The 26,665-nt window shown below is 37.5% G+C and overlaps 1 protein-coding gene across 2 annotated transcripts in view; it reads left to right on the top strand.

The window, feature by feature from the left end:
• Window positions 1-1,358: 1,358 nt before the first annotated feature.
• LOC149831575 (TNF receptor-associated factor homolog 1a-like) overlaps window positions 1,359-26,665 on the top strand; it is a 28,903-nt gene continuing 3,596 nt past the window's right edge. Inside the window, exons 1-10 of one of the 2 annotated variants that reach the window (XM_090013985.1) lie at window positions 1,359-1,534; window positions 1,766-1,969; window positions 3,461-3,572; window positions 3,736-3,824; window positions 3,930-3,998; window positions 4,111-4,240; window positions 13,255-13,413; window positions 13,570-13,921; window positions 15,564-15,676; window positions 16,345-16,495. In XM_090013985.1, coding sequence (XP_089870111.1) covers window positions 1,792-1,969; window positions 3,461-3,572; window positions 3,736-3,824; window positions 3,930-3,998; window positions 4,111-4,240; window positions 13,255-13,413; window positions 13,570-13,921; window positions 15,564-15,676; window positions 16,345-16,495 — 1,353 coding nt within the window. In that variant the 5' untranslated portion in view covers window positions 1,359-1,534; window positions 1,766-1,791. Of the gene's footprint in view, window positions 1,535-1,759; window positions 1,970-3,460; window positions 3,573-3,735; window positions 3,825-3,929; window positions 3,999-4,110; window positions 4,241-13,254; window positions 13,414-13,569; window positions 13,922-15,563; window positions 15,677-16,344; window positions 16,496-26,665 lie in introns of both variants that reach the window. The other variant, XM_090013984.1, reaches the window with a different exon arrangement.

Raw genomic sequence — 26,665 nt, 5'->3', positions numbered from 1 at the left:
GACCGACCGAAGGAAGAGCCACGTCCTTCAGCTACTCACTGCGTGAGTCCGACCCAGAGCTTGCACCTGCTGGAGCATGAAGGAATAAGGAAGAGTGGGGGCAACACTGAATGCCAACAATTCCAATATTCGATAAAAGCATTGCAACAATCAAGGGAGGCTTATAAGCCTTTACAAAACAGGCTCCCATGGCTGGGATGCCCAAAATAAAAAAGGAGAGCCCCCAACGACTCTCTGAGTCAAACTGGTCCCCTACACAGTGTGCAGGGGTCGGTACCCTAGCACCGAGGACTGGGTGCCTTCCTTGCCGCAAAAGGCCCCTGCGGTGCACTTGCCGCAGGGGAACCTCCTGTCAAAAACCTATGTGGCCTGATACACACGCCACCCTCTTTCAATGTCTTTTCCATGGCCACCTGCACACGCAACCCTTCTTTAGCGCACAGTTAGGGCCTGTGCGCGCCGTTGGTGCAGTCCTCCTAGTGGGATCGTATCATAGATCACATTCATACGATTAGTTTCAAGAGAAAATAATAAAAAATTCATGAAAATCACAGTTCGTTATCATATTCTAGTCTCATGATCCACTTATAATGTTTACTACATGCAAAATGCTTGTTTCCTACCTTTTTTAATGGATCCATCCAAAATCTTTATATAAAATTCAGATCTGGATTCAACTCTACATCATTGGATCGTTGGGGTATACGAGTTTGTATATGGACCTATTGCTCAAATTTTTGGATTCATTTTTGGACCAACAATGACCAAACTATATAAAGTCCAATTGCACCAAAAGTCTCATTATTCTATAGGGCCTTCCCCACATTCAAACTATAATTGGAAAACTTATCTTCTCCAACTAGCCAGATCTAGTTAAGCTTGTAACTTGATATTGGTTATGCCCACTCGATTCCAATAACATAGATCAAGCTAAAACGCATACAAAAAGTTTCAATACCTAAAAGTCATCTGGGATCTGACCTAGACCCCATACCCTTGAACGTTACAACAGAAACCCTAACTTGGAATTAAGAAACTTAATATCTTCAAAGTGAGACCCAATGAATGCCCCCTTACAACATGAGAAGTCAAACCATTTTTTGCCCCCAAAGCATGCTAAACACTTATGATCATACTAACCGACATTTAATTAAATATAAAATATTTCTTCCTAAAGGTTGCTAATTGAGACATGCTAAATTATGTCTATCACTAAAGCACACTCGCTATTGTATTTACTATGTTTTTATCAAAATATTTACTCATAAAACACAGTTAAACATAGCGTTATTACAAAAAAAAATGATATTATGGCACTATCCATAACATCATATGTACACAAGTGAGTTTTTTCACCTGTTTTCTTTAAGAGAGAGAAAAGAAAGAGAGAGAGAGAGAGAGGGGGGAGAGAACGAAGCCCTCGTTCTCCACATCTGTATTCCTTTGCTCTCCCACCCTTCCCGTTCCTCTCTTGCCACCGTCTAGAGAAGGCAAAATCTAGCGGCGAGGCGCGTTATTGTGTCTTCTATTAGAGGTATGCGATCCCCATCTGCCGCTTCCACGCTTTTCTTTTTCCTTTTTTCTGTTTTCGTGGGATCAAACTTTGGTTTTTCTGTGGTTTGATTTTCTGGGTCTCCTGAATTCCTTGATGGGGAGGTCTGGATTTTTCTGTGTGGGTTTGATTTCGACGTTTCTGCAGTCGGATCGTTGAAAATTCGGGATTTTAATGATGTTTTTGCGGGTTTTTTGCAATTTGGAGGTGAAGGGCGAGGGATTTTTGGGTATAGAGCAATGGCTGGGTCTGTTAGCGATGATAATGGGACGGGGAGATCTTCGGATATGATCTCGAGCGGCCAGAGATGCCCGTCGGGTGATTCCCTCTCGGAATGGAGATCGTGTGAGCAGGTCGAGAATGGTATCCCATCTACATCTCCGCCGTATTGGGATACTGATGACGATGATGATTGCGGTACGTTCTGTTTTTCTGCATCCTATGATCCTTCTATTTGTTTTTGTATGTGTCCCGTTCTGTTCTTCCTTCTCGAACCCGTAGTATCTTCCCGACTTCCTGTAATTAAGATCGTTGTTTTGCGTTCTAGTCGAATTTATCACTCTTCCGATGAAAACCCATGTTTTACGGTACATCGTCTTGCCTTTGTTGCTCATCGGGATATTGAAGATCCCTGACGGTTTTAGAGGTTTCAAATTACATTGCCAACAATATGAGTACATCAGGTCTCCAATTCCATTGTGGTACCGTTAGATGTTTCTTATTTTGGTTGCAAATTTGATGTTTTCCCTCCATGTGAAGAAAATTGTGAGGTAGATGTTGAAGTAAATGAGTTTAATAAAGATTTGTAGTGGGATGCCCCATGTTAGGCTTGATTTTGTTAAGGATATAAATGAGATTCATGTTCATTTATTTTGATGCCTTTTTGGTATTCTAGGCCTGCGTTTGTCTCCCATTTGTATATTGCAGTGGAGGTGTTTTGAAATCTAAATATGATAGTTAGCATGTGTTTGGAGCCTACCCGGGCAACCCATGTTTTGCGTGGATGGTTCTACTAATATTGCTGATAGTCAATCATTATAAAATTTTAATCATTCACCATCTGTTCATTTTTCTATAGTATGTTTATGGTATATGATGTCGTGAAATTTCTTCCTTGGACACTGTTATTCATGCTTTATTGTTGTTCGGCAGAAGTTTTTCTCTGTTATATGTTTAGCGCTTTTTTGCAACCTTTTTTGGTACTGGGAACTTTGCCATTGTCGACCGCTTTTATCACCTCTTGCTACGGGTTCATGCAAAATGCTCATGATAGACTTGGTTTATTGGTGTAGAATCTATCATAGACTAGTTTAATTGGAGGTATTTGGTATTGTGAAGGAGGATATAATTTTATGAGAATTGCTGCTTCTGGAGGTTTAAATTTTTTATAATAGATATTCAAGTGTTGAGTTCTTCCAATATATGGTGCATGTAGAAACAAAAATAAAAACATGTGCAACATAACATGGTGTGGAAAGGACAACATTAGAATAAAAGATAGTGAGAGAAAGTGGGACTAGAAAGGAACAGATTTTCACATCAACCCACAGAAAGAATTCAGGAACATAGTGTGCGTAGTTTATATCATGGTGGACCCCTGACAAATAATTGTGAAATTAACTGCACAGATGGTGTTCTTTGTATCAGGGATGTTTATTTCAGTTCATTTAGGTTATTTTCACAATTAGTCAATCTTTTTATCCATTATTTTCATTTTAGTTTTCTTTTGCAACAGTGATAATCTAAGTGCAGGCTGGAGGGTTTGCATACATCAGATTTGCTTAAGCTTTGTTGCCTTATAAGAATCTTTGATTATCTATTAGCTTGCCGCTGTTAAGTTTTTATTCATGCTGATCCTTACAATATAAAATTATTCATGTGATTGGAGGATGATTTTAATGTGTTTAGGATCAAAGCCATCTGAGTTATATGGGAAGTTTACTTGGAAGATTGAAAATTTTTCACAAATAAACAAAAGAGAGCTCCGTAGTAATGCATTTGAGGTTGGTGGTTATAAATGGTAAGGACTCTTGTATATCTAGTTTCATGTGACTTATTTGTTATTGCTTCCTGTTGCTGTCTTTTTAGGTCCATTTGTTGTATGCTACTAGTTTTATTATCCTTTGTTTATTAAAAAAAATGCCAACATGTGGGTTCTGATACCATGTGAAATACATTTGCAGGTATATCTTAGTTTACCCCCAAGGATGTGATGTGTGTAACCATCTTTCTTTATTCCTTTGTGTTGCTAATCATGACAAACTTCTTCCAGGTGAGGGATCTGATGATTGACATTATTGCATATTCTTTATCCTGCATTAATAGAGGGATTATGCGTTCCTTTATTTTTTATTATCATATTCTTTTTGTGTTGCAGGATGGAGTCACTTTGCACAGTTTACGATAGCTGTTGTGAATAAAGATCCAAAGAAGTCTAAGTATTCTGGTGTGCAAGAATAATTCCTCACTAAATTTAAAATCTATACCTGAAACTTGTGCCTGCTTTGCAGTTTTCTCAACCCCTTTTTCTGCTGACATATGAAAGGGAACTTATGCAGATACTTTGCATCGGTTTTGGAAGAAAGAACATGATTGGGGCTGGAAAAAGTTCATGGAGTTATCAAAAGTGTATGATGGCTTTGTTTCTACTGACACACTTGTAATAAAGGCCCAAGTTCAGGTTATTAGGTATGCTGTATTTTTTGTTCGTTAATACATTTTTGATATTTTGGGATGAAGGCGTAGTTGTTGTTGTTTGTTGTTGTTGTAATTCATTTTTGATATGCTATATTGAGTGGCAGTAAAATCTTGTACCTCTTCTTCTCAAAGTTGTATGCTACATCCTTTTATATAGTGAAATCCTTTCTAGTTGTTGGTCACACCTTTTGTTCATCATGTACTATTTTTGAGTTTAGTCATAGATGTTCAGATCATGTTTTTTGTCTCAATTTTATCTCTCTTTGTGTCCAAAAACTGTCTTACTTTATTGAGTCCCTATCTGGACACTTAGTAAACATTATATACCTGTTGAAGACCGAGCTGTTCTTCCATGTCACTTCTCAGGTTATGTTACATGGTATCTTTTCTCTTTCAAATCAAAAGGTCCTTATTATAAAAAGTTAAAAGTTACAAAGTGGCAATAAGCCACCAATAGTGGAGATTAGTTAGGATAGGGAAAAGCTCTGATACAATGCGATCCTATCCATGAAAGATTAGTCCTAACCCTTGTCCTTCATACAAGCTAGAATGTCAGGCTGGATCTTTACATCAATAATTAGGATGCTTGAGAAACTACTTTGAGTGCTCTTCATTCCTCTCAATCCAGGTAACTGCTGCTGTCAACTCAAATGCCATCTCCTGCCTCCAAATCAAGAGCCAAGTCGAGAATCCCTTTGAATAGTGCTAGGCCTCACTAAACTAGTAGATGTCGCCTGGCGATCTTGAATAAAACACAATAAATGAGGTGTTTTTTATAGGCTAAATGCGGTGTTGGTTCCTTGTGTTATAGCACTAAGCTTTGCTTGGCAAGGTTAAAGCCTTCCCACTTCAAGTTCATGTGAGTTTATCTGTTTGAGAGATACCAGCCGAGGAGATGGTTTTTAGGGAACAAGGCAGAACTCGGTTCTATAAAAATATCCGACTGAAAAAGGATCTGGACAGATTGCTTCTCCAGATCAGCTGGTTCATTTTCTTAGTTTGCATCTGGAATTCCAGTTCATAAATCAATCCATTCCATAAATTTGCTGTTCATAAAGTTTCTTCCGAAGACAACATACTAACCTTCCTCCAATGACTAACATTCCTCAGTTGAGCTGTCCTTCTGTCTAGCTCATCTGGAAAGCACTGGGAGCTTGATAGCCAAAGTATCATAACCACTCTAGGTCCTTCCAAAAAGCTAAAATGTTACCTTTACCCAGTTTAGCCTTGACACCAACTCATTTAACTGGGAATTCTCATTTCGATGGCCATCCTTTTATGCATACTTATGTCTAAGCAAACAAGCCCATAGATAAGAAACTTTATATTTTGTAAATAGTAAATTTATCAGCTGATCATAAATATTTTGCTGTCCACATCTGAACTCTCTTTGAGACCCTCAATGACAGGCTAGTGGGAGTCCTACACACATACATGCACGCATGCACATGCACATGCACATGTGCACACACACACATGAGAGAGAGGTTTCCATTGTCTCATCTTACATTCATAAACAAATTGGAACCCAGCAGTTCTCATTTCCTCTCCACTAATTCTGAGTCCTAATTTGTTCTGTGTCTAGGCATGAGAGGCTTCCTCAAATGCTACAGATGTAATAATTAATTTGTAGTTGTGCTAGGATCCTTCGTTGTATCTTCAAAGTCATTTATTTTTTGGAGATTTTATTCTAGGGCACTGGAGCAAAGTTCATTGTCCAAATCTTTTGTACCTGAGAAATAATTGACACAAGGAAGTAAGATTTCTAGCATTGACAACCAACTTGATGAAGCAATGGCCCCAAAGGGGTTTGGCATAGTGGGATGGGGCCTAGGCTGCTAGGTAGGCAGTCTATGTTCAAATCCCATTGGCATTACCCCTTGTGCAAGACGAAGCGTGGCGACTCCCTAGGGTCAAGGGGTAAGCCCATGGAGTTTTACATGACAATGATCGTAAATATGGCAGGCAGAGCCAACACGACTAGGTCTCTGATCTAGGGGCGGTTTCTCCGTGTAAACATAGAAAAAAACGTGATGAAGAAATGGTTACAGTTAATTTATTAGGAGTAATTGAATCCACTCTGGGAAACTTTGGTATGAACTTATTATACATTTCATTTGTTGGCCTTTGAAATATCACATGTGGTGCTATCTCACCTATTAACTTGTTTGAGTCCCTCCAGCGAGAGTTCATGAGGTTTGACCTCTTAAAGTGAAGATTTCATGTGGGGCGTCATGGAAGAAATTAACACAAGTATATGCCAACCTCAAAGAAGAAAATCCAAGTTAAGTAGATATGGAGAACTAAGGTCTCTTCCAGAGTTTGGGCAACAACAAACTCACTTTCACCTTCTAATAAATCCCTAAATTGTGGTTGATGGCTAACAAGGGTGAAAGAATTGTGCATTAGAGTATTAGATGCTTATCAACCAGATTCTTCCCCTTGTTCTTTGAAGCATTGATTGATAATTTGATAGTCCCAGAACTGATTAATGCTCCCATAATGCATGATTTAATTCCTACAAACCAATAAGTGTCTTTTATGTATTTTCAACATCAAATATGCAAAGAAGGCAAGTCCAGGAATTGTTGCATACACTGATAATTTGAATATAACATGATGTTATCATTGTAATAATATCATAATATATTCAATATATTGGTCAAATGAGAGCAAAAAATATATTAAGAAACACAAAAATACAGGCTTTGTGAAGCTCAGTTTCAAGTTTTAACTCTTTTTATGAACCCAACGTGTAAATAAAGATCATGATAATTTCTAAAAATAAAATGACACCAAAAACCAGGCCCATTTGATTTTTTTTGAATACCCAAATAAATGGTTGATTTTCCAGAAACTTGATATTCTTGGGAATTTCATGGTTGAATGAACCAGGGAAACCGCTGTTATAAAGCTTTTCAAAATGTGATGAATCTATTTATGTACAGAACATATACTCTAAAATTATCTACAAACGCTGAGGTTTGTGGGCGATCTAAAAGGATCATGAACTCCAACTTCTTGATGAGTTCACGGTAGAGGTATTTTGAGATTTTTTATAATATTAAGGATATGCCTCGTTTTTGAAAGGGATTAAAACTAAGAGAGGTTGATTAGGTTTGGCTTGCTTAGGTCTCGAGGATGAGTGCTGGTGAGAGCTTGGGGAAGAAAGGAAGAGAAAAAAAAGGAAGAAGGAAAGATGGAAGGAAGGAAAAAAAAAGGACACGAAGGGAGAAGGAAAGGACAGAAAGGTGGGAGGAAAGAAATAAAGGAAGAAAAAAAAACAAAGTGAGAAGGATGAAAAGAAGAAAGGAAGGAGATGTTTCTATTTGTTTTCAAATTTCTAGTTGTAATGCAATACTTATTACGACAACTTGCAAGCTCAGATGCACGGTTTCTTAGCCAAATCTAAGGTGCTTTCCATAATCTTTTTCCCCTCTATATTTTCAAAAACTTTTAATATTTTTTTTCTTTAGGCACCCACACTCCACCCTGATTGAAATCGTCAGATGTTGCCTTGTTGAGATATAGCTGACACAGATATACATATCTATGGTTAGTGGTTAGGATTATTTTGGTTATATGTAAGAATTCGCACAGCTTATTGTGTTAATATATAAGTGAAAAACAGATTGATTATATGCAAATAAACACGGTAAATTGGTGTGATAAATGCTACTATGTATGAAATAAATATGTAACATAACTTTGCAATATATTTTGGATGCTGGGCATTCTTATTATAAGATAATATGTGTAATGTTTTTGATCCTCTCTCATCAAAGATTTTAGCTGTGTGTTTTAGTGAACAATAGTACCTGATCTATGGCTTGCCAAGGCCAAAACCTCTCAGTATGTTAGGGTAGGATGATTTTAACTAAATTGGAACCTATTGCACTCATAGTATCAAGTGATGGGTCAAAACTCAAAAGACATGTCCACGATAGAGAACACCGGTCTGGTAAAGTTATATTTGTATTAGTGTAAAGTATCCTTGCATTGTTTAGTAGTTTTCCAAGATTATGGAGTTGATTTTGCCAAAATGTCCGTGGCGCTACCATCCAAAGCAATGCATGCCCTTGGCTGTTTTGAGCTTTGTCAAGGTAAACCAGGAGAGCTGAACATACGAGTGTACTATAGGCTGATTGCATTAACAACTCACACACACATGGGTGCGTGCATCACGCGTGTGCAAGATGTATTTATGTCCTCCGAAGAGATCTTTTAGTGGAGTCCTTTTGCCTTTCATGCCATAGGATCTAAAAATCTCCTATAATAAGATGCTATGCCATGTTACCTTAGTTGTCAAAAGCAGTGCTTAAGTGCCGCCTAGTCAGGCTAGGCCTAAGGCCACCGCCTAGGCTTATGGGTCTAGGAGGTAGGGCCCTGTTTTTTCATCTAGGTTGTTCCCTCCTAGCCCGTAGAGGCATGGTTGTCATTTTTTTTATTTTGTCTCCTTCATTTCTTTCTTTTTTTCTTCCTCTTGCCTCAAAAACTTTCTTTTTTGTTCTCTATTTTTCTTCTTCTTTTGCTATTCTTTTTTAGCTTTTTTTTTTCTTCTTCCTCCTCCTTTCACCCATATGCCTTCTCTTTTTCTTCCTCTTCTTCTTTTTCTTTCTTTTTCCCTTTTCTTTTTTTTTTCTTTTTTCCCTTTTTTCCTTATTTTTTTCTTTTTCTTCTTCTTCCTCCTCTTGTCCCTCCACTCTCTTCTTTTTATTTCTTTCTTTTTCTCTCTTTTTATTCTTTTTTCCTTCTTTTTTATTTTTGTTCACATGTATGCATGTGTTTTTGACACACACACACACACACACATATATATATATATAAAATCTGTTTTTTCAGTTATATATATATATTATACACACGAAATGGAGTAACAATGGACAATTTAAAACCATTGAGAACTATTGGCACGTGATTGCAGGCAATCGCATGCAAAAGCATCTTTTAGTGGCGGTCCTGGGCTGCTGCTAAAGGTCTTAGCGGAAAAATGATCTTTAGCGGTGATCTAGGACCATGGTTGCCAGTTGAGGAAGCGGGAGCGGGAAGCGATACAGGAAGCAGGAGCGGGAAGCGAGGCACTTTCAAAATTTTAGGAAGCGGGAAGTGTGGGACCACTTAGGAGCGAATCAGGAATCATCTCAGAAGCGACCTAGGAAGCGAATCGAAAGCGACCTAGGAAGCGAAAAAAATAAAAAATAAAAAAATAAAATAAAAAATACAAAAAATTGAAAAAATGGGGGAAACGAGGGGGAAGCATGACGCGCTTCCCATAAAAGGGGAGTGCGCTTCCCCGTGCATTTCGGAAGCGCAACGTTTTGTGCTTCCCCACTTACTTGGGCGCTTCCAGTAACTCTGTCTAGGACCGCCACTAAAAGGTGCTTTTGCATAAAAACAATGCGTGCACATTTGTTCGATGTAACATTAGACGATTTGCTCGTCCACTGTTACTCCTCTCTCTATATATATATTTATATATGTATATATATTCATCCTATCCCCTTTTGCTTTACGTCACTGTTAAGACCCTCTAAATATCAATGTTTTAGGTGTTTATGCTCAATTTAAGCCATTAGATGTGTTTATCAATACATATTTATTCATAAACAAACTTTGTTTTAGATTGATTCGATGTAAAAATGTGAACATTTTATTATGAAATTTTAGTAGGATAACAACCGATGATTTTTTACCTCTTTAAAATACACATATGAGCATAAAGATGCTTAATCAATTACATGTTCTCTATTCAGCAACAATCATAAACACATCTAACAGTTTAAATCGAGCATTAAACATCTAAACATTATGATTTTTGGAGGGTCCTATAACAGGGTTTGGATAATGTCCATTTTCTCTCTCTCTCTATATATATATATATAGATAGAGAGAGAGAGAATAATTGGATGGTGTGCCCCAAGTTTTGGTGTATGTTCAATATTATGCAATTTCATGAATTTTGCAACATGTTAAACTAAATTACACACTTCATCCACAATTACCGTCATATGTTTGTTACTAAATGTAACTATTTATTGTAATCTTTTTGTTTGTCTTGATTTATTTGTTTGGTCTCGCCTAGGGCCCGACTAGTCCTTTTAGGGGTCTTTCGCCTAGGCTTGGACCGGTGCTTTTGACAACTAAGCATGTCACTGTGGCTTGATTAAGATTGAGTTCGCTCCCTAATTTTTGGGAGGTAACTAAGGGGGCGTTTCTTACACCTCCACCCAAGGGAAGCCAGTTTTCCTTAAAATGGAGCCTAGGAGCAAAAGTGCTTCCCAATGAGGGGAGTGTGAACCCATTTTGATAGGAAAGACTATGTAGATCTTGTCTCTCTTTAATAATGTTCTTAGTCTGGCTTGGTTGGACTTAAATGCAAAAAATTTGTACCTAATAACACACATTGTGGCACCTTTAGGCTTGCTGTGGCTCAGGGTGGCAGTGTTGGCCGCCATTTGGACAATGGACATAGTTGCTCTTTCTTGGTTGTGGTTCATATGGCTGTAACACAACCAGCAGAACCTTGAAGAAAAAATGAATGATTCATTTTCTATCTATTTTAGAATATTCTTCTACTTGCACCACTTTGCGAATGAAGAATGGCCAGCATTGAACTTGGGCTAGATTGACACTCCCACAATTGGCCACTTTGGAGTTGACTGTACGTCATTTTGTATCTTGCTTTTCCTTTAATTGTTTTTGTTGTGACTTCTCATCATTACATTTAACCATCCTCTTACACATTAAGGAATTTGCTTTTTCCATAAAAGGGTGCTTATTTATGCCCTTTCCTATAAAAAAATCCACTTTCATAGGAAAGTTAACCTCTGGCCCTATGTCACCTGGGTACGGGTACAACACATCAATCCCAAAAAATGTGGGTACGAGGACACGACTAAATATATACTAAAAAATAAATATTATATATCTAAAATATATATTGAAAATATATAATATAATGTAATATAATATAGGACATGACAAATGCCATGCCTAGGTACCAGTACCTGTGTTGACACGGGTACGACACCCTAAGTGCCGTGTCCCGGTTACATAGCTTTGGCCTAGAAGGGGTGAAACGAGCATCTCCATGAGAAACATGTGGTGGGGGCCCACATAGTAAATGCAACAAAGATGTTTATGATTAAACAAGCACAAGCCATTGTATGGACCATGCCTATGGTTGCTTTCTTAGTGCCTGAGTTCTAAAGAGAATATCAAGACTTGGTCATAGATCGCTTTGAGATAACTATTGTCTTATCGCAATCATGGTTGTCTGTATCGTGCCGTATCGTACGATATAGCACAATACATATCGTTACTTTCTGACATAACAATACGATACACACTAATATACACTCATATACACTCATATCTTGATACGAGTGTGTATCATACCCATATCGGGTGTATCGTACGATACGGGTCTGGCGCACTAAAAAAGGCCTGAAACTCAATCTTTTTCATTTTGGGTTTAAAAGCCCTCTTAAGGGTCGACTTCTACACATCAGGAGAGGTTGTTGGAAGGGAACCCACGCACCCTAGGTGAGAGAGGGCTTTTGCGATTTTCTCAAGAGTGCATTTTCACTCAAGGAAGTTGGTTAAGGTAAAAAAATCTTGTTCTTTGCTTGTTATTGGGTGTTTTGGGGGGAAGATGACATCTGAAGGTCCGACATGGCAATGGTGAACTCAAATACGAGTTGAAACCGATTGAGAATCAAATGCGTCTATTGCAAAAATAGTTTTTTAGGTGGTATCTCTTGATTGAAGCAACATTTAGTTGCGACACATCATAATGTACTAGCATGCACGTCAAGCAAATTGCCGGATGTTGTAAAATGGCAATGCCAACAATTAATTGATGACTTGAGAGGAAAAAGACAAGAAAGAAAGATGAATGAGGTAGAAATGGGGTATGAGTAGCCCTGAGAGGGCGTGTATTACGAAGACGAGCTCCTTACTTTTGATCCTACAAGCCATAGTATAAGATCAAAAGTAGGAAGTTCTGCAACGAAGGAAAAAGGTGTGGCTGGTGCCAGTAGTAGTGCCGCGGCTACCGTCGTGAGCACAAAAAGAAGAGGAATTGGAGAAAGAAGAGGAAGATGAAAAAGAAGACAAGCAGGAGGAAGTTCTTCAAGAGGAGGACTAGGAGGTAGAGCTAGAGGCTCTATTAGGAGCTTTTTTCCTCCTAGGACGGCCCCTGGGGCATAGCCCGACATTCGTGATACTATATGACTCCTTAGCATTTAGTCGAGCAAGCAGACATATTCATGTTTTATTAAAAAAACTTGTTCTTGTGAGATGTTTTTGTTTATATAATATTAAAGTATGTCTCTTGTGGCATGTAATAGAGACATAAATGCTTCATAATGTGATTTTTTGTATGCAGTTTGTGCAATTCAACATTATTTCATGTCATATGATTTGTTTAGAAAATTTACTGAATTTTTCTGATTTTTCTGGATTTTTTTGAGTTTTTTTATTAAAAATTTACGATACGATGCAGTGTTACTATTGGGTCGACCGATGTGAGTAACGATACGCTACTTACAACCTTGATCCCAATCCTTGTAGAATGGTCATCAAATACTTACATTCCCAAGATTTTTGAAATGGCCGGTTGGTACTTTATGAAACTCCCAAACTCCTCTTGCAATTTAACAATTTGCAAATTAGCATCATTCTGGCTTGCTAATGCATTGACAGTTAGTCTGTATACATTGTAGCATCTATCTCTTTCACACTCTCTGTTATTGATGTTCATTGTCTCACCTCCGGTGTTCATTTGGTCTATTCAATTGTTTTCTTGACCAAGCATGTAATCAACTCTAACTTGTTTAGAAAGACAAGGAAATTGTATATTCATTGGTCTTCCTTCCAGAGATTTTGACACACATGTCCCTTTAGTGTTACCGTGTTATTATCAAATTTTTAAATTGATTTTGCTTCATTTCTTTGTGTTTAATCTGCCAAAACTTTGAAAGGTGTTGTATTTTGTTTACCAGAGAGAAGGCGCATCGTCCTTTCCGCTGCCTTGATTGTCAATATAGGCGAGAACTTGTGCGAGTATATCTAACAAATGTAGAAGGAATTTGCCGACGCTTTGTTGAAGAGAGAAGAAGCAAACTTGAGAAGTTGATTGAGGACAAATCAAGATGGTCAAGGTATTTCTTGCTTCTTTGGTTCTGAGGGACTATGATTTATCTGTGAACTTGTTTCTTTACATAAATTGGGACTTTCTTTTCTGATGTCTGTTTACCAAAATTTTCTTGATGGGTCTGTCACATGTTGTTACTGATTCATGGTTGAGCTTTTTGCAGCTTTCGTGCATTTTGGTTAGGAATGGACCAGAATGCAAGGCGCCGCATGTCTAAAGAGAAAAGTGATGCCGTCTTGAAGCTTGTTGTGAAACAATTCTTTATAGAGAAGGAAGTCACTTCTACACTAGTCATGGATTCTCTATACAGCGGTCTGAGGGCTCTAGAAAGCCAAAGTTTAAACAACAAAACTAGAACAAAATCAGCAGAGCTGGAGGAATCACCTCCTCCAATTGTTCATGTTGAAAAGGATATGTTTGTCTTGGCTGATGATGTGTTGGTTCTGCTTGAGAGGGCTGCTGCAGAACCTTTACCTCCATTAAAGGATGACAAGGGTCCTCAGAACCGGACAAAGGTAAACTCGGATGGTCATACAGTTATCATATATTTTCTGCAAATGTCCATACATCAATGGTTTGAACCTGTGCTGATATCTTTGACTTCCCTTGAGAAACAAGCTGCAAATGATATTGAGGTAGTATCCTTGTTTTGGTAAATGACATTGAGACTCCGTTTGGAAACTGGCAGTCTGATGGAGATTATGCATTTGAAAAAGTGGCAGCCACCACCTCTAGGAGGTGGTAGCTATCAATTCCATTCTTTAGCGTAAATACAAAGGAGAGGGGACTTCACTTCCCATCCCAAATGCATAAACACCTATCCCAGCTACCAGTTTCCAAACGTCCACCACCAAGGTAGTTTGACCAAGTTTTTACCAATTGCATTGACTCCCATCCTAACAACTAGTTTCCAAACAGATCCTGAAAGGAAGTTCAAGAAAGCGCACCAGCCAATTGACTTTTTAAAGGAAAAAATGTGGTTAAAAAATATACTTTTCTGGATACTAAGGGGAATATGTCAAGGTCCTAGTGGAACAGAAAGAGCCCTTAGCATGGAAAGCCGATCAGGTCATGCTGAACATGAGCGTTTTTGCTCATGCCGACATCGTATGAATGCCACATGGTTTTGTTGACTTTTGAGCTTTTTAAAATGCAAATAGGATGGCCACGATGTTGGCATGAGCAAAAACGCTCATGTTCAGCATGATCTGATCTGCTTCCCTTAGCAAGGGGAGGATGAAAATGTCTTCATTTGGCTACTTTTCTAGCTGGATAATTCCTTGTTCTTCCCTGTTAAGTTGGTTATGTCTCTGGAAATATTTGGTATCATATGCATGAGCATCTAGTGCAGACAGTTGTCCAACTGGTATCAGAAAAATGAGCTATTAAACTCAGGATGCCTTCTGTCCAAAAGCTGAATCTTGTTTCTTTTCTATGTTACCACTGCACTTCTACAAGCTTTTCTAGTTTTTGAGCCCTTCTAGACATGCTTCATGTCGGAGATGTCATTTGTTGGAAGTTTTGGAATATTTATTTTACTGCAGAACTTGAACTCAGCTTCAGTGCATTTCCATGCCACTGTGCCAGTGATGCAATCATTTCAGGCAACCTCTTACATGAGTAGTGGTGCTTTTATGCAAGCTGTTAAGATGCTTTTCAGATTCCTTTTTCATATACGTTATACTACAAATTTGAAAAAAAAAATCCATTCTTGAATATGTCTATGAAAGAATTTATGGTCAATTGGCCTCTGCATGGCTCAGACTGGGGCAACTAGTGGGAGAATCTTAGGATTGATTGGGAAGTCATGTCATCCTTTGTCTACCAAGCATGCTTCCTTGTGATACAGTGCACTGTTGTGGTACTTGTTTATCCTAGATTTAGATGATTCGGTTCGAAAAGCATTGGGAACTTTAAGTTTTGCTCAATGATATTGTGTAATGGATTGACATGAATAATGTCTGTTCTCTATAGCATTCCTGACTTTGGCTTGTGTCTGTTGAAATTTCTTTTTTCTGGTCCAGAGTTGTTGGGCCTTGCCCCTTTGTTTTTTTGCCTTTGCAGGTGCTTGTCTTTGTGCATGTGAACTGTTCCTTCACTTGCTTGTGATTCTTGTTTTCTCATATGATTTTGTTATGACTGATTGTGCATTATTAGGAAGGAAATTCTGGGGAGGACTTCAACAAAGACTCCATTGAACGTGATGAAAGACGCCTTACAGAACTTGGACGGAGGACCATAGAGATATTTGTTGTAACCCAAATATACAGGTAATTTCAAATTTGTGATGTGTTTGATTTGCATTCATGAATATTAAAACTATTTATCTTAGTTGGCAATGTCTACATATTCTGAGGGGTTACAAGTAAAATCAGATGAAGAGATAGGTTGAAGGCAACTGGTTTTTTCGCAATTGGCTGCAGTTATTACAATAGAGGGAGGCTTTTGAAGAACTATGGTTTAGTTTGTGAAAAGGTCTGTTGAGCGAGGTGTGGAAGGAGAGGAAAGAAAAAAAAAGGTTAGGTGTGTTATGATATGACCCTTAATGTCCTTGGATTGGCAACTTGGCATACAGGCTGATTGTTAACATAATAATCCCTAAATTCTTTAAATATGAAATAAACTACAATATCAAAAGAAATTACAAGAATAATTTCTTGTCGCAACCTGGGTTCTTTATTTCTTCTGCCTATATTTTTCTGGTGGTGATATATTTCAGTGCTTTAGCTTTTGATTCTATGTTGGGATGGGCATTTATTTTTTAGTGACATCATTTTTTCTTTTCTAACCAAAATTTTAAGATGCCAAGTTTATATTTGGTGGGTTGATTTCTCTTGCAGATGCTTATGTTTTCTGAATTTCGTTTCTTGAGGTTTTTCATTATGCTTTCTTGCCTTTACATTGTATTTGCTGCATATGTTTCATGTTTGTCGTGCAGCAATAGAATTGAAGTTGCTTATCAGGAGGCCGTTGCTTTGAAGAGGCAAGAGGAACTTATTCGTGAGGAGGAGGCAGCATGGCAAGCTGAAAATGATCTCAAGTCAAAGCGTGGAACAGCTGACAAGGAAAAGCGAGCCAAGAAAAAACAGGTTACATGATTAACTAAGGAATAAAAGTTTGTTATGCTTTGAAGTATTCAATTGAGTCCTAGGAAGCTTTCTATTTAGTTTAAATTCAGTATTTGTGGATATTGTTTTATTTTCTTGGATACATTCTTGTCACAGAATGCTAATGTGGAATTGTGGCCAAGATATCGAGTGATTCAATTATCAAATTGATTTCCTACTCATATTTCTGCTTCTGGATGAACTCAAAACTTGCAAAAGTTAATGTTATTGTCAGATCTGGGCTCTCAATATTCTAATTCATATGGACTCCTTATTTAATCTTCATCTTGAGCAATGTATGTTCTGCTATTCTGCAGCATTTTTTGTCGCATCATACTACCTGACAGGTGCTTTTTGTTGGGTAGATCAATATCTTATTCGTTTACTGAGTCTTTGTTTTATCTGTTTAAGATTTCTATATAGTTTTTCTTGTTGATTTCTAGCATATTCTGTTGTTCTCATAAAAGGTTTTCTAAAATGAACTTGCAGTTTCTCTTTTAGAGTAAGATTGAATGGTTCTCTTCTAAACAAAAAGCAGTTGGGCAGAACCTTGTAGCCCCTTGCTTTAAAAACAATTGTCAGTGACATTGTTTCAATCAATGTTATAAAAAGCATTTCATAAGGTTCTAATTTACAATTTAACTGTCCCATATCATATTGTAAGGCATGAAAAAGATTTTAAAAATAACAAATTAAAAGTTAAAAATAAAAATTGTGGAAACTAAAAAATTGATTACAAAGTAAAATGAAACATATTTGAGTAATCAACTTGCAATATTGGGTAAACCTAAGTGGGATAAATAAGACATGAATGCATATATGACAAGAATAATTCTTATAAAAGAATATCTATATAATGTATATAAAAGGTCTAAGATTAAAATACTTGAAAAATAATGAATAAGTAAAATAGCATGCCATGTAATATAAAACAGTAAGGCATCGACCATCAAATATTTACTCCAAAAGTTTTATTTTTCTTTTAATACTGCAAGAATATGACAAGCTTTAGTAAGCATTAAAAAAATAAAAAAAAGTTTCAGTAAGCATTAAAGAAATTAGACAAAAAAGTTTCTTTATGTCTTCTGTTGATCACTTTCATTGATGACTAACCACAAAAATAAAATATTGGGTTCCTTTTTTGTAATCATTTCCTTCTTTCTTGCCTTCCTCTTTTGTTCGGTCCTACATATTCTTGATAATAAACTGAGAAGAAATTTCTTCTCTTTGATTTTCTTTCCTTGGTGTTCTATTCATTCATTGAGTATCACAGACATCTAATGCATAAACGGTTGCAATTTAAACTATAAAACATGTCTAAACAAGCATTATGGGTCGTCAAACAGTGTGCAACCAAAGTACCAAACGTCTATCCATAAGGTACATAAGATTCACAAATCCATAGATGTTAGGAATAGATAATGTTAGTTTTGCAATTCATGTAATTCCCCTTTACAATACTCTCTTGTCCACATGTTTGTAACGTAGTTGTTGTATTGAGTAATTTAGCTTTTTCTCAATGCAGTTTGGAAAAATTTATATATTAGCAACCATTTAGATGTCCTTTCCACAATTGTCTGTGTAGATTTTCACTATAACATCATATCATGTCATTTCCATCATGACATGTGAGGATTTTAAGAATAGAGAGGCATGTGTATATCAGGGAATTATCGTTGCATTATGTTTTCCATGTTCTAGTTGGTCAGCTGTAGCTATGAGAAAATTCCTGGGAAGAGGGTGTGCCACTGTTAACTATGTGATTCCAACTACATAGATGGAGAAGTTCTTGGATGCTCATTAAAGTCACCAGACTCTGTGAGCTAAGTTTAGCAGCCATGGGATCTCTTTAACCACTGCAGCCATGACAACAACTTTTACTGACACGTCCTTTCTTCGAAGGGTCATGTTCTCCTTGGAGGCCATTGGCTCTCAGAGCTGATCAGTGTTATGCTTATAAAGCCTGATAGTGGTATAAGGCTGCATTTGTGTAGTTGGAGAGGGACTCTTCATTGAAATGAGAATTGTCAGAGTAAATGGAGGACTCTTCATTGAAATGACACTTGTCATAGTAAATGGAGTTGCTAGGGAAGGGACTTTGGGTGGCTCTGGAATTGCTCGTTTCATTTCTCACGTTAAAAAAACTCGTGATTGATGATAGTGTGGGATTTCTTGGAGAACTGGATATATGTTGATACAAGCTGAACAATACTTGTTTAACCCATGCAAGGTAAAACACAAAGAGAAAACAGTGAAGAACAACAGGACATCTCACCCTAACTGGGTGACGTCTTTTGATATCTATATGTTCGTTGTTACAGTTACAACAATGCCTCTCTCTCTTTATGACGTTTTTACATAATGCATATCAGGTCTGGATATGAATCCAAAACCCGTGTATATTCTAACACGCCCCCTCAAACTGAGCATGGTCGACGACCATGGACAGTTTGGATTTCAGTTTCCAGTGACGACGAATTGTAAGAGTGGTGGAAAGATCAGCCACCTGGTCTTCTTCTCGAAGTTGAATTTCTTTGGTTTCGACCTTTTCCTGAACAAAATATTGATCAATCTCTACATGTTTCAACTTACCATGCTGAATTGGATTGGTAGAGATAGCTACCACACTTCTATTATCACAATAGAGCAAAGAGCTGGATATATGTTGATACAAGCTGAACAATACTTGTTTAACCCATGCAACTTCTGCAGTAACAATAGCCATAGCTCGATATTTCGCTTCTGTACTTGAGCGGACAACAATTTTCTTTTTTCGACTAACCCAAGAGACCCGGTGTGTTCCCAAATAAACACCATAACCAGTCACCAAACGCCTTGTGATAGGATCATTGACTCAATCTGCATCAGAATAGGCTATAACCTTAATAGAGACATGAGGGCTCACCGAAGGTCGGAGATAGATGAGGCCATCTGAAAGAGTGCTCTTAATACATCTAAGAATCCTCTTTCATATGTCGCATTTGAGGCTTGTGCATAAATTGAGAAACTTGATTCACTAGAAAAGCCAAGTCTGGACGTGTGAAGGTCAGGTACTATAAGGCACCAACAATGCTTGGATATTTTCAGGTTTGGGAAAATCAGCATCATCCGAGAGACTATTACCCAACTGAATTGCAATAGCCATGGGAGTGAGTACATGTTTGCACTCCATTGTGATGTAGTATGTCTCTAGCATACTTATGCTGCGAAAGAATAAGGCGGTCTGATTGTTGATCTACCTGCACACCCAAGAAGAACCGAAGAGGGCCGAGATCTTTCATGTGAAATCTACTATGAAAATAGATTTCAGCTGACTAATCTTTGCATGACTGCTGCCTGTGATGATTATATCATCCACATCAACCAAGTCGATTGTGATCGAAGATTTGTTATGATACACAAAAAAGGAGTAATCACAATGACTGCGAACGAACCACATTCTTGAATATATCAAACCATGCCCATGAAGCCTGTTTTAAGCCATATATAGCCTTTTTCAGTATGAGAATAGTGGTCTGAGTGTCTCCTTCAAGATAATCAGGTGGGTGCTTCATATATACTTCTTCACACAAATCATCATAGAGGATACAAATCATCATAGAGGAATGCATTTTTAAGTTTTTAACATCTAACTGGAATAAATCCCATCCATTAGATATGGTGAGAGAAAAAACAATACGAATCGTTCTCATGCGAACAACTGGACTAAAGGTTTCATCAAAATCGAGTCCATGTTCCTGAGTATATCCTTTGGCTACTAACCTGACTTTAAAGCGCATGATACTATTATCAATTTTGCGTTTAATTTTGTACACCCAGCGACAACCTACCACGCTTTTATCTGCTGGTCGAAGAACTATTTTCCATTTATTGTACTAATGAAGGGCTGCTATTTCTTCATTCATAGCATCGATTCATCGTGAATGATGACTAAGCGTCAACAAAAGACCAGAGTTCTTGAAAACCATCAAGTGGAGCAGCATATACCTGGAAGACTGAAAGTCTAGAGAAAATGACTCATAACTGACCCATTTATCAGGGGGGTGCCGAACCCTGCTGGGGACATGCGAGTAGGATGAGTTTGCTGCTCAACGGAAAAACGTTTGCTGCATTATTTGATGGCTGAAATGGAAACTGCTAGTGGCTGATTGGAGGCGCTATTGTCAACCAATGAAGGAGGATCTACAGTCTGATCAGCAGTAGAAGTAGTGGGTTGAACGGGTTCGGCAGTTGATTTGCTATATTTTTCAAGCTGCTGTCCACCTTTTTTGCTGTAAACCTGTTTAAAAAATTAAAAATGTGATTGTTGTTCATGTATTGGCCGAGTATTATCAGCAACAACTTTGTCAGTAAAAGCATGCTGAATTTGTTGGGTGAATGATGACCAAAAGAAATGCAGCAAACTATATGTGATTTTGGATGTTGCAGCCCCACAAACATCTTTATTAAAAACAACATGACGGGAGATAAGAACCTTATTTTACATCGAGCTATCAATATGGACAAAGCAACGACATCAATACGCACGTAACCAAGAATAATCGGGGTATGATCCATACAACAATGAATAGGATGACTCGCCTCCAAGGTTAGATAGAGGCATTCTATTTATCAAATAAACTGCCGTGTGAAAGGCCTTCGACCATAGGTAATGCTTGAGGTTAGCATTATACATCATAGTCAAGGCGGTCTCAACAATATGACGATGTTTCCGTTCTGCCACATCATTTTGTTCAGAGTGTTAGAATAGTGTTAGAATGGTAGGGTTTTGGATCAATATCCATACCTGATATGTATATGGCATTATTATAATTATTGTAAAGAGCAATATATATCAAAAGACGTTACCCAGTTTAGGGTGAGACATTCTGCTATTTTTTACAACCTCTTTTTTTGTGCTTTTCTTCTTTTCTTGTTTGTGTCGTGCAGGGACAGATCTCCAAGAAATCTTACATGCATCAGAGCCACCATAAGAGATAACACTCATCGATTCGGACTGCAAATCCTTCTTCTTCTTCTGATCTCTTCTTTTCTTTCTCAGATCTGTCAATCGGATTCGATATTTCAAATTAAATTTTTTCGCTAGATTTGATATCGATCAAGTCGATCTAAAAAAAAGGAAAAATCGATTTGACATCTTCAGATCACGCTAGATCTGATTTCATCTCCTTACAAAGTTTTATTTCTTTTCTTCCTAAATAGACTTATTTTCTTCTTTCTCTTTTTTAGTTTCTTGATTCTAAATTCCTCTCTTTTCTTTTCTTTGCATCTTTGATTCTGTTTTCACCATCACGTCAGATCAGCTCTGACGTGTATCCTCCCTAAAAAAATCTGATTGACTTAAATATACATATAGTCTTTATTCTTATATGTATATGTCATCAGTTATTTCACTTTTCTGCGCATCACTATTACCAGAGATCATTCTTTGATTGCTTTCTGATTTATCGTCTCTAAGAAAAGACCAAAAATTATCACGCAGAGCGCAAACTCTCTGTTTGTTAGTCAATCTTATTTCTTTTCTTTCATCTATTCTTTCGATAGCCGCAATCAATGTTTCTTTTCTTAGACACCTAGTCACTGAGAAACTCGATGGAAGAAAAAATCATCCATTTTCTCAGCAGCCATGATCTGATGGGGCACCTTGATGGGCCAATCTCGGTACCCTTGGAGTTCGTTCCCAAAACAATCTCAGAACAGGATAAAAGCGCAGGGAAAGATCTAGGTTTTACCATGTGGCACAAAAATGACCTGTCAGTCGTAGCTTTCATCGTAGCTACTCTCTCATGAAGTTCTTCACATTCCATCTGGAGTTCTAGCAAAGGAGTTATGGGATACTTTGCATAAATGGTATGAAGAGATTTCTACTCCTAGGATTTACCACTTGAAGGCAGAATTCACAAATCTAAAAAGGGGAGATTTACATATTGCTGAATATCTCAACACGATCAAGGTCTTGGTGGATGAAGCTTGCAGCCATAGGCTCTCCATTGTCAGATGAGGATATATGTTTCAAAACTGTTAGAGGCTTTGGGTAGGAATATAATATGTTTATCACAGTTTATACTAGTACAGTTTCTCATCTTTTTTTTATCGACTGCGCACTATGTTGCTAGAATACGAAGCGATGTTTAACACATCATCTGGATCTTCGAAGGACGAAGTGAGTCATTATGCAATGATTGCAACACATTCTTTCAATACCCCTTGAGAAAGAGGACGTGTCGTGGATGCAATTCTAGTGGTCGTGGTATACTTCCTATATCCTCTTCGTCTACTAATCAAGCGAATTTGGTATGTCAGATGTATAAAATAAAGGGTCATACATGTTCCAACTGCTATTGGCGATATGTTCCTACTTATCAGTTGTCCACGATATCGATTCTCACTCGCTTTAGGGTTCTTACACCTGCTGCCCTAGCATTCATACCATCTGAATCATGTTCGCATCCTCCAACAAATTTTGTTTAAGCTCCTCTCAATACTTATCCTTCTTTAGTCGCAAGTTCTCATGATTTAGATGCACCTAATGCTGGTTTTGGTCAGTTGAACTTTCTACATAACCATAATCCAGTTGGGAATCCATGGGCTGCCAACATGCACTTTCAACCTCTGGACTTTCTTTAGACACTCCCTCACAAGGCTGAATTATGGACTCAGAGTCCACACACCACGTAACAGGAGATTCAACTAAACTCTCTCATGTTGAGTGTTATCATGTTAATGGGAGTGTGATTACGGGAGATGAAAAATACCACCATATTACTCAGATAGGTACCGTTGTCATCCCTACTAGTAAAGGGCCTCTTTCCTTGTTCAATATTTTTCTACTGCCTAACATTAAAAAAAAATCTTGTATCTTTGTCTCAACTTTGTTATGATACTAATTCCTATATTTCTTTTTCTTCATCTTTTGTTTCTGTGAAGGACATTCAAACGAATCATACACTCGTTGGGGGAAGAAAGTGCAAGAACTTATATGTCCTAAATGAAACTCTACAGTCTTCTCCGTTAGCCATTTATTCGTTCTATGTATCGTCAAGTCCAGGAGTCCATCTGCAAGTCAATGTTTGACATCGTATATTAGGTCATTGTAATTTGAGTTTTCTTGATATTTTATGTAATAAAGGTTTGATTAATGCTCGAGAAAGAAATTCTTCTTCTTGTGTTAGTTGTCATATTTGTAAAAGTTATGAACTTTAATTCTCAAGATCTAATAAAAGAGTTTCTTTCTCTTTTGATTTGATTCACTCTTATGTTTGTCAACTTTCTCCTGTTATCTCCTTATCCCAATCCAAGTATTATGTGATCTTCGTAGATGATTTTACTCGTTTCACTTGGATATATTTTTTAAAATTCAAGGACCAAGTCCTAAATGTCTTTCGTAGATTCAAATTATATGTTGAAACTCAATTTTCTTGAAAAATCTTAGGACTTCGTCCTTAGATTTCAAAAAAATCACTCTGCAAGGTTAAGATTTTTCGAGAAAATCGAGTTTCAATATAAAATTTGAATCTACGAAAGACATTTAGGACTTTGTCCTTGGATTTCAGAAAATATATCCAAGTAAAATAGATTACAAAAATCACATTAACACTTGGATTTGAATAATGACACAACATGAGAAGGTCCCCAAACATCAGAATGAATCAACTAAAAAAGAAAAAAAGCTTCTTTATTAGATCTTGAGAATGAAAGTTCATGACTTTTACAAATACGACAACTAAGACAAGAAGAAAAATTTCTTTCTCAAACATCGATCAAACCTTTATTACATAAAATATCAAGAAAATTCGAATTGCAATGACCTAATCTACGATGCCAAACATCAACTTGCAGGTGGACTCCTGGACTTGACCACGACGATACATAAAACAAATGACTGACTAACAATGAAAAATACCTTTGAGCTTCATTTACGACATATAAGTTTTCACACTTTCTTCTCTCATTGAGTGTTTGATTTGTGTGAATGCCCTTCCCAGAAATGAAAGACGGAGAAAAAAAATATAGGAATTAGTATCAAGACAAAGTTGGGAAACAAAAACAAGATTTTTCTGAATATTGGGCACAAGAAAGGTATTGGACAAAGAAAAAGACCCTTTATTAGTAGAAATGACCAGAGTTACCAGTCGAGGAAGCAGGAGCGGGAAGCGATACGGGAAGCGGGAGCAGGAAGCGAGGCACTTTCAAAAATTTAGGAAGCGGGGAAGCGTGGGACTACTTAGAAGAAAATTACGAATCGTCTCAGAAGCGACCTAGGAAGCGAACCGGAAGCCAGGGGAAGCAAAAAAAAATGAAGAAAATGGGAAAACGCGCTTCCCATAAAAAGAAAACGCGCTTCCCAAAAAAGTGGGACGCTTCCCCATGCGTTTTGGAAGCGCGACGTTTCACGCTTCTGAAGTGTGTATCGGAGAAGCGCGCTTCCCCGTACGCCTAGACGCTTCCGGTAACTTTGAGAATGACAATGATACCTAAGTGAGTAATGTGGTGGTGTTTTTCATCTCCCATAATCACACTTTCTTTATCATGATAAGGCTCAACATGAGAGTTTACCTGGATCTCCCGTTACGTGGTGTGCAACTCTTGAATCCATAAACCAACCTTGTGAGTGAGTGCCTGAAGAGGGTCCAATTGAAGATAAAAAGTGCATGTTGATGGCCCATGGATTCTCAACAGGATTATGGTTCTGTTGAAAGTTCAACTGACCAAAATCAGCAGTAAGCTCATCTAAATCATGAGAACTTGCGACCTTGGAAGGAGCTTGAACAAAATTCATTGGAGCACGTGGACTTGATCCAGATGATGTGAATGTTGGAGCAACAACGACAAAAGCCTTAAAGCGAGCAAGAATCAGTATTGTGGGTGGCTGATAAGTAGGAACATATCACCAATGACAGTTGGAACACATTTGACCATTCTTTCCACACATTTGACATATCAAATTCGCTTGATTAGTGGAATAAGAGGATGTAGGGAGTATACCTGTCTCAAAGCCACCAAAATTGCGTTCACGACCGCATCCTCTTCCTCGAGAGGTGTTGAAAGTATGTGTTGCAACCATTACATCATGACTCATTTCATCCTTCTGGGACCCAAATGATATGTTAAATATTGCTTCATGTTCCAACAACATAATGCACATCCGATCAAAAGGTGGGCAAAAAACCATACTAGTATAAACCGTGATAAATATATTATATTCTTTTTCAAGGCCTCTAACAGTTTTTGTACATATATCCTCATCTGACAACGGAGAGCTTGTACAAGTTGATCTAACAAAACCTTAATCTTGTTGAGATATTCAGCAATATATAAATATCTTATTTTTAGTTCTGCGAATTCTGTCTTCAAGTGATAAATTCTGGGAGTAAAAATCTATGCATACTATTTATGCAAAGTATCTCATAATTCTTTTGCTGGAACTCCAAATGAAATGTGAAGAACTTTACAGGAAAGAGTGGTCGTGATAAATGTTACCGTTGACTGATCATTCCTTTGCCATGAAATAAAATATGGATTTCTGACCATGTCTTTGGAGGCTTTTCCTGCGCTTTTATCCTGCTCTAAGTTTGTTTGGGGAATGAATTTCAAGGGTACCGAAATTGACCCATCAAGGTGCCCCATCAGATCATGGCTACCGAGGAAATGGATGATTTGTTTCTTTCAGGTAATGAAATTGAAAGAATAGAGTTTCTCAGTGACTAGGTCACTGAGAAAGGAAGCATTGATTGTGGCCATCGAAAGAATAAAGGAAAGAAAAGAAAGGAGTGACAAAGAATAAATAAATAACTGACAGAATAGATAGTTTGCACTCTGTGTGAGGGATTTTTTCGGTCTCCTTTTTTTTGTTGAGACGGTAAATCAGAAAGGAGTCAAAGAATAATCTATGGTAATATTGATGCACAGAAGAGGCCAATAACCGATGACATATACATATAAAATATAAAATCTCTCTCTCTATATATATATTTAATACTATTGACCCTCTCTTTCTTTAACAGGATAAAAGGTACACGTCAGATCTCATGTGATGCGATGGTGAGAATCAGAATCACGTCAGATCTGGTTTGACGTGAGATTTGAAGGAGAGAAAACTCGAGAACAAGATGCAAAAAGGAAAAAAAATTTGAGAAACAAGAAAATCGACAG

The sequence above is a fragment of the Nuphar pumila genome, chromosome 7 (assembly GCF_984573655.1).
Source record: "Nuphar pumila chromosome 7, dmNupPumi1.hap1.1, whole genome shotgun sequence".
Taxonomy (NCBI): Eukaryota; Viridiplantae; Streptophyta; class Magnoliopsida; order Nymphaeales; family Nymphaeaceae; genus Nuphar; species Nuphar pumila.
The sequence above is the reverse complement of the archived record's forward strand: the minus strand, read 5'-3'. Positions and strand labels throughout refer to the sequence as shown.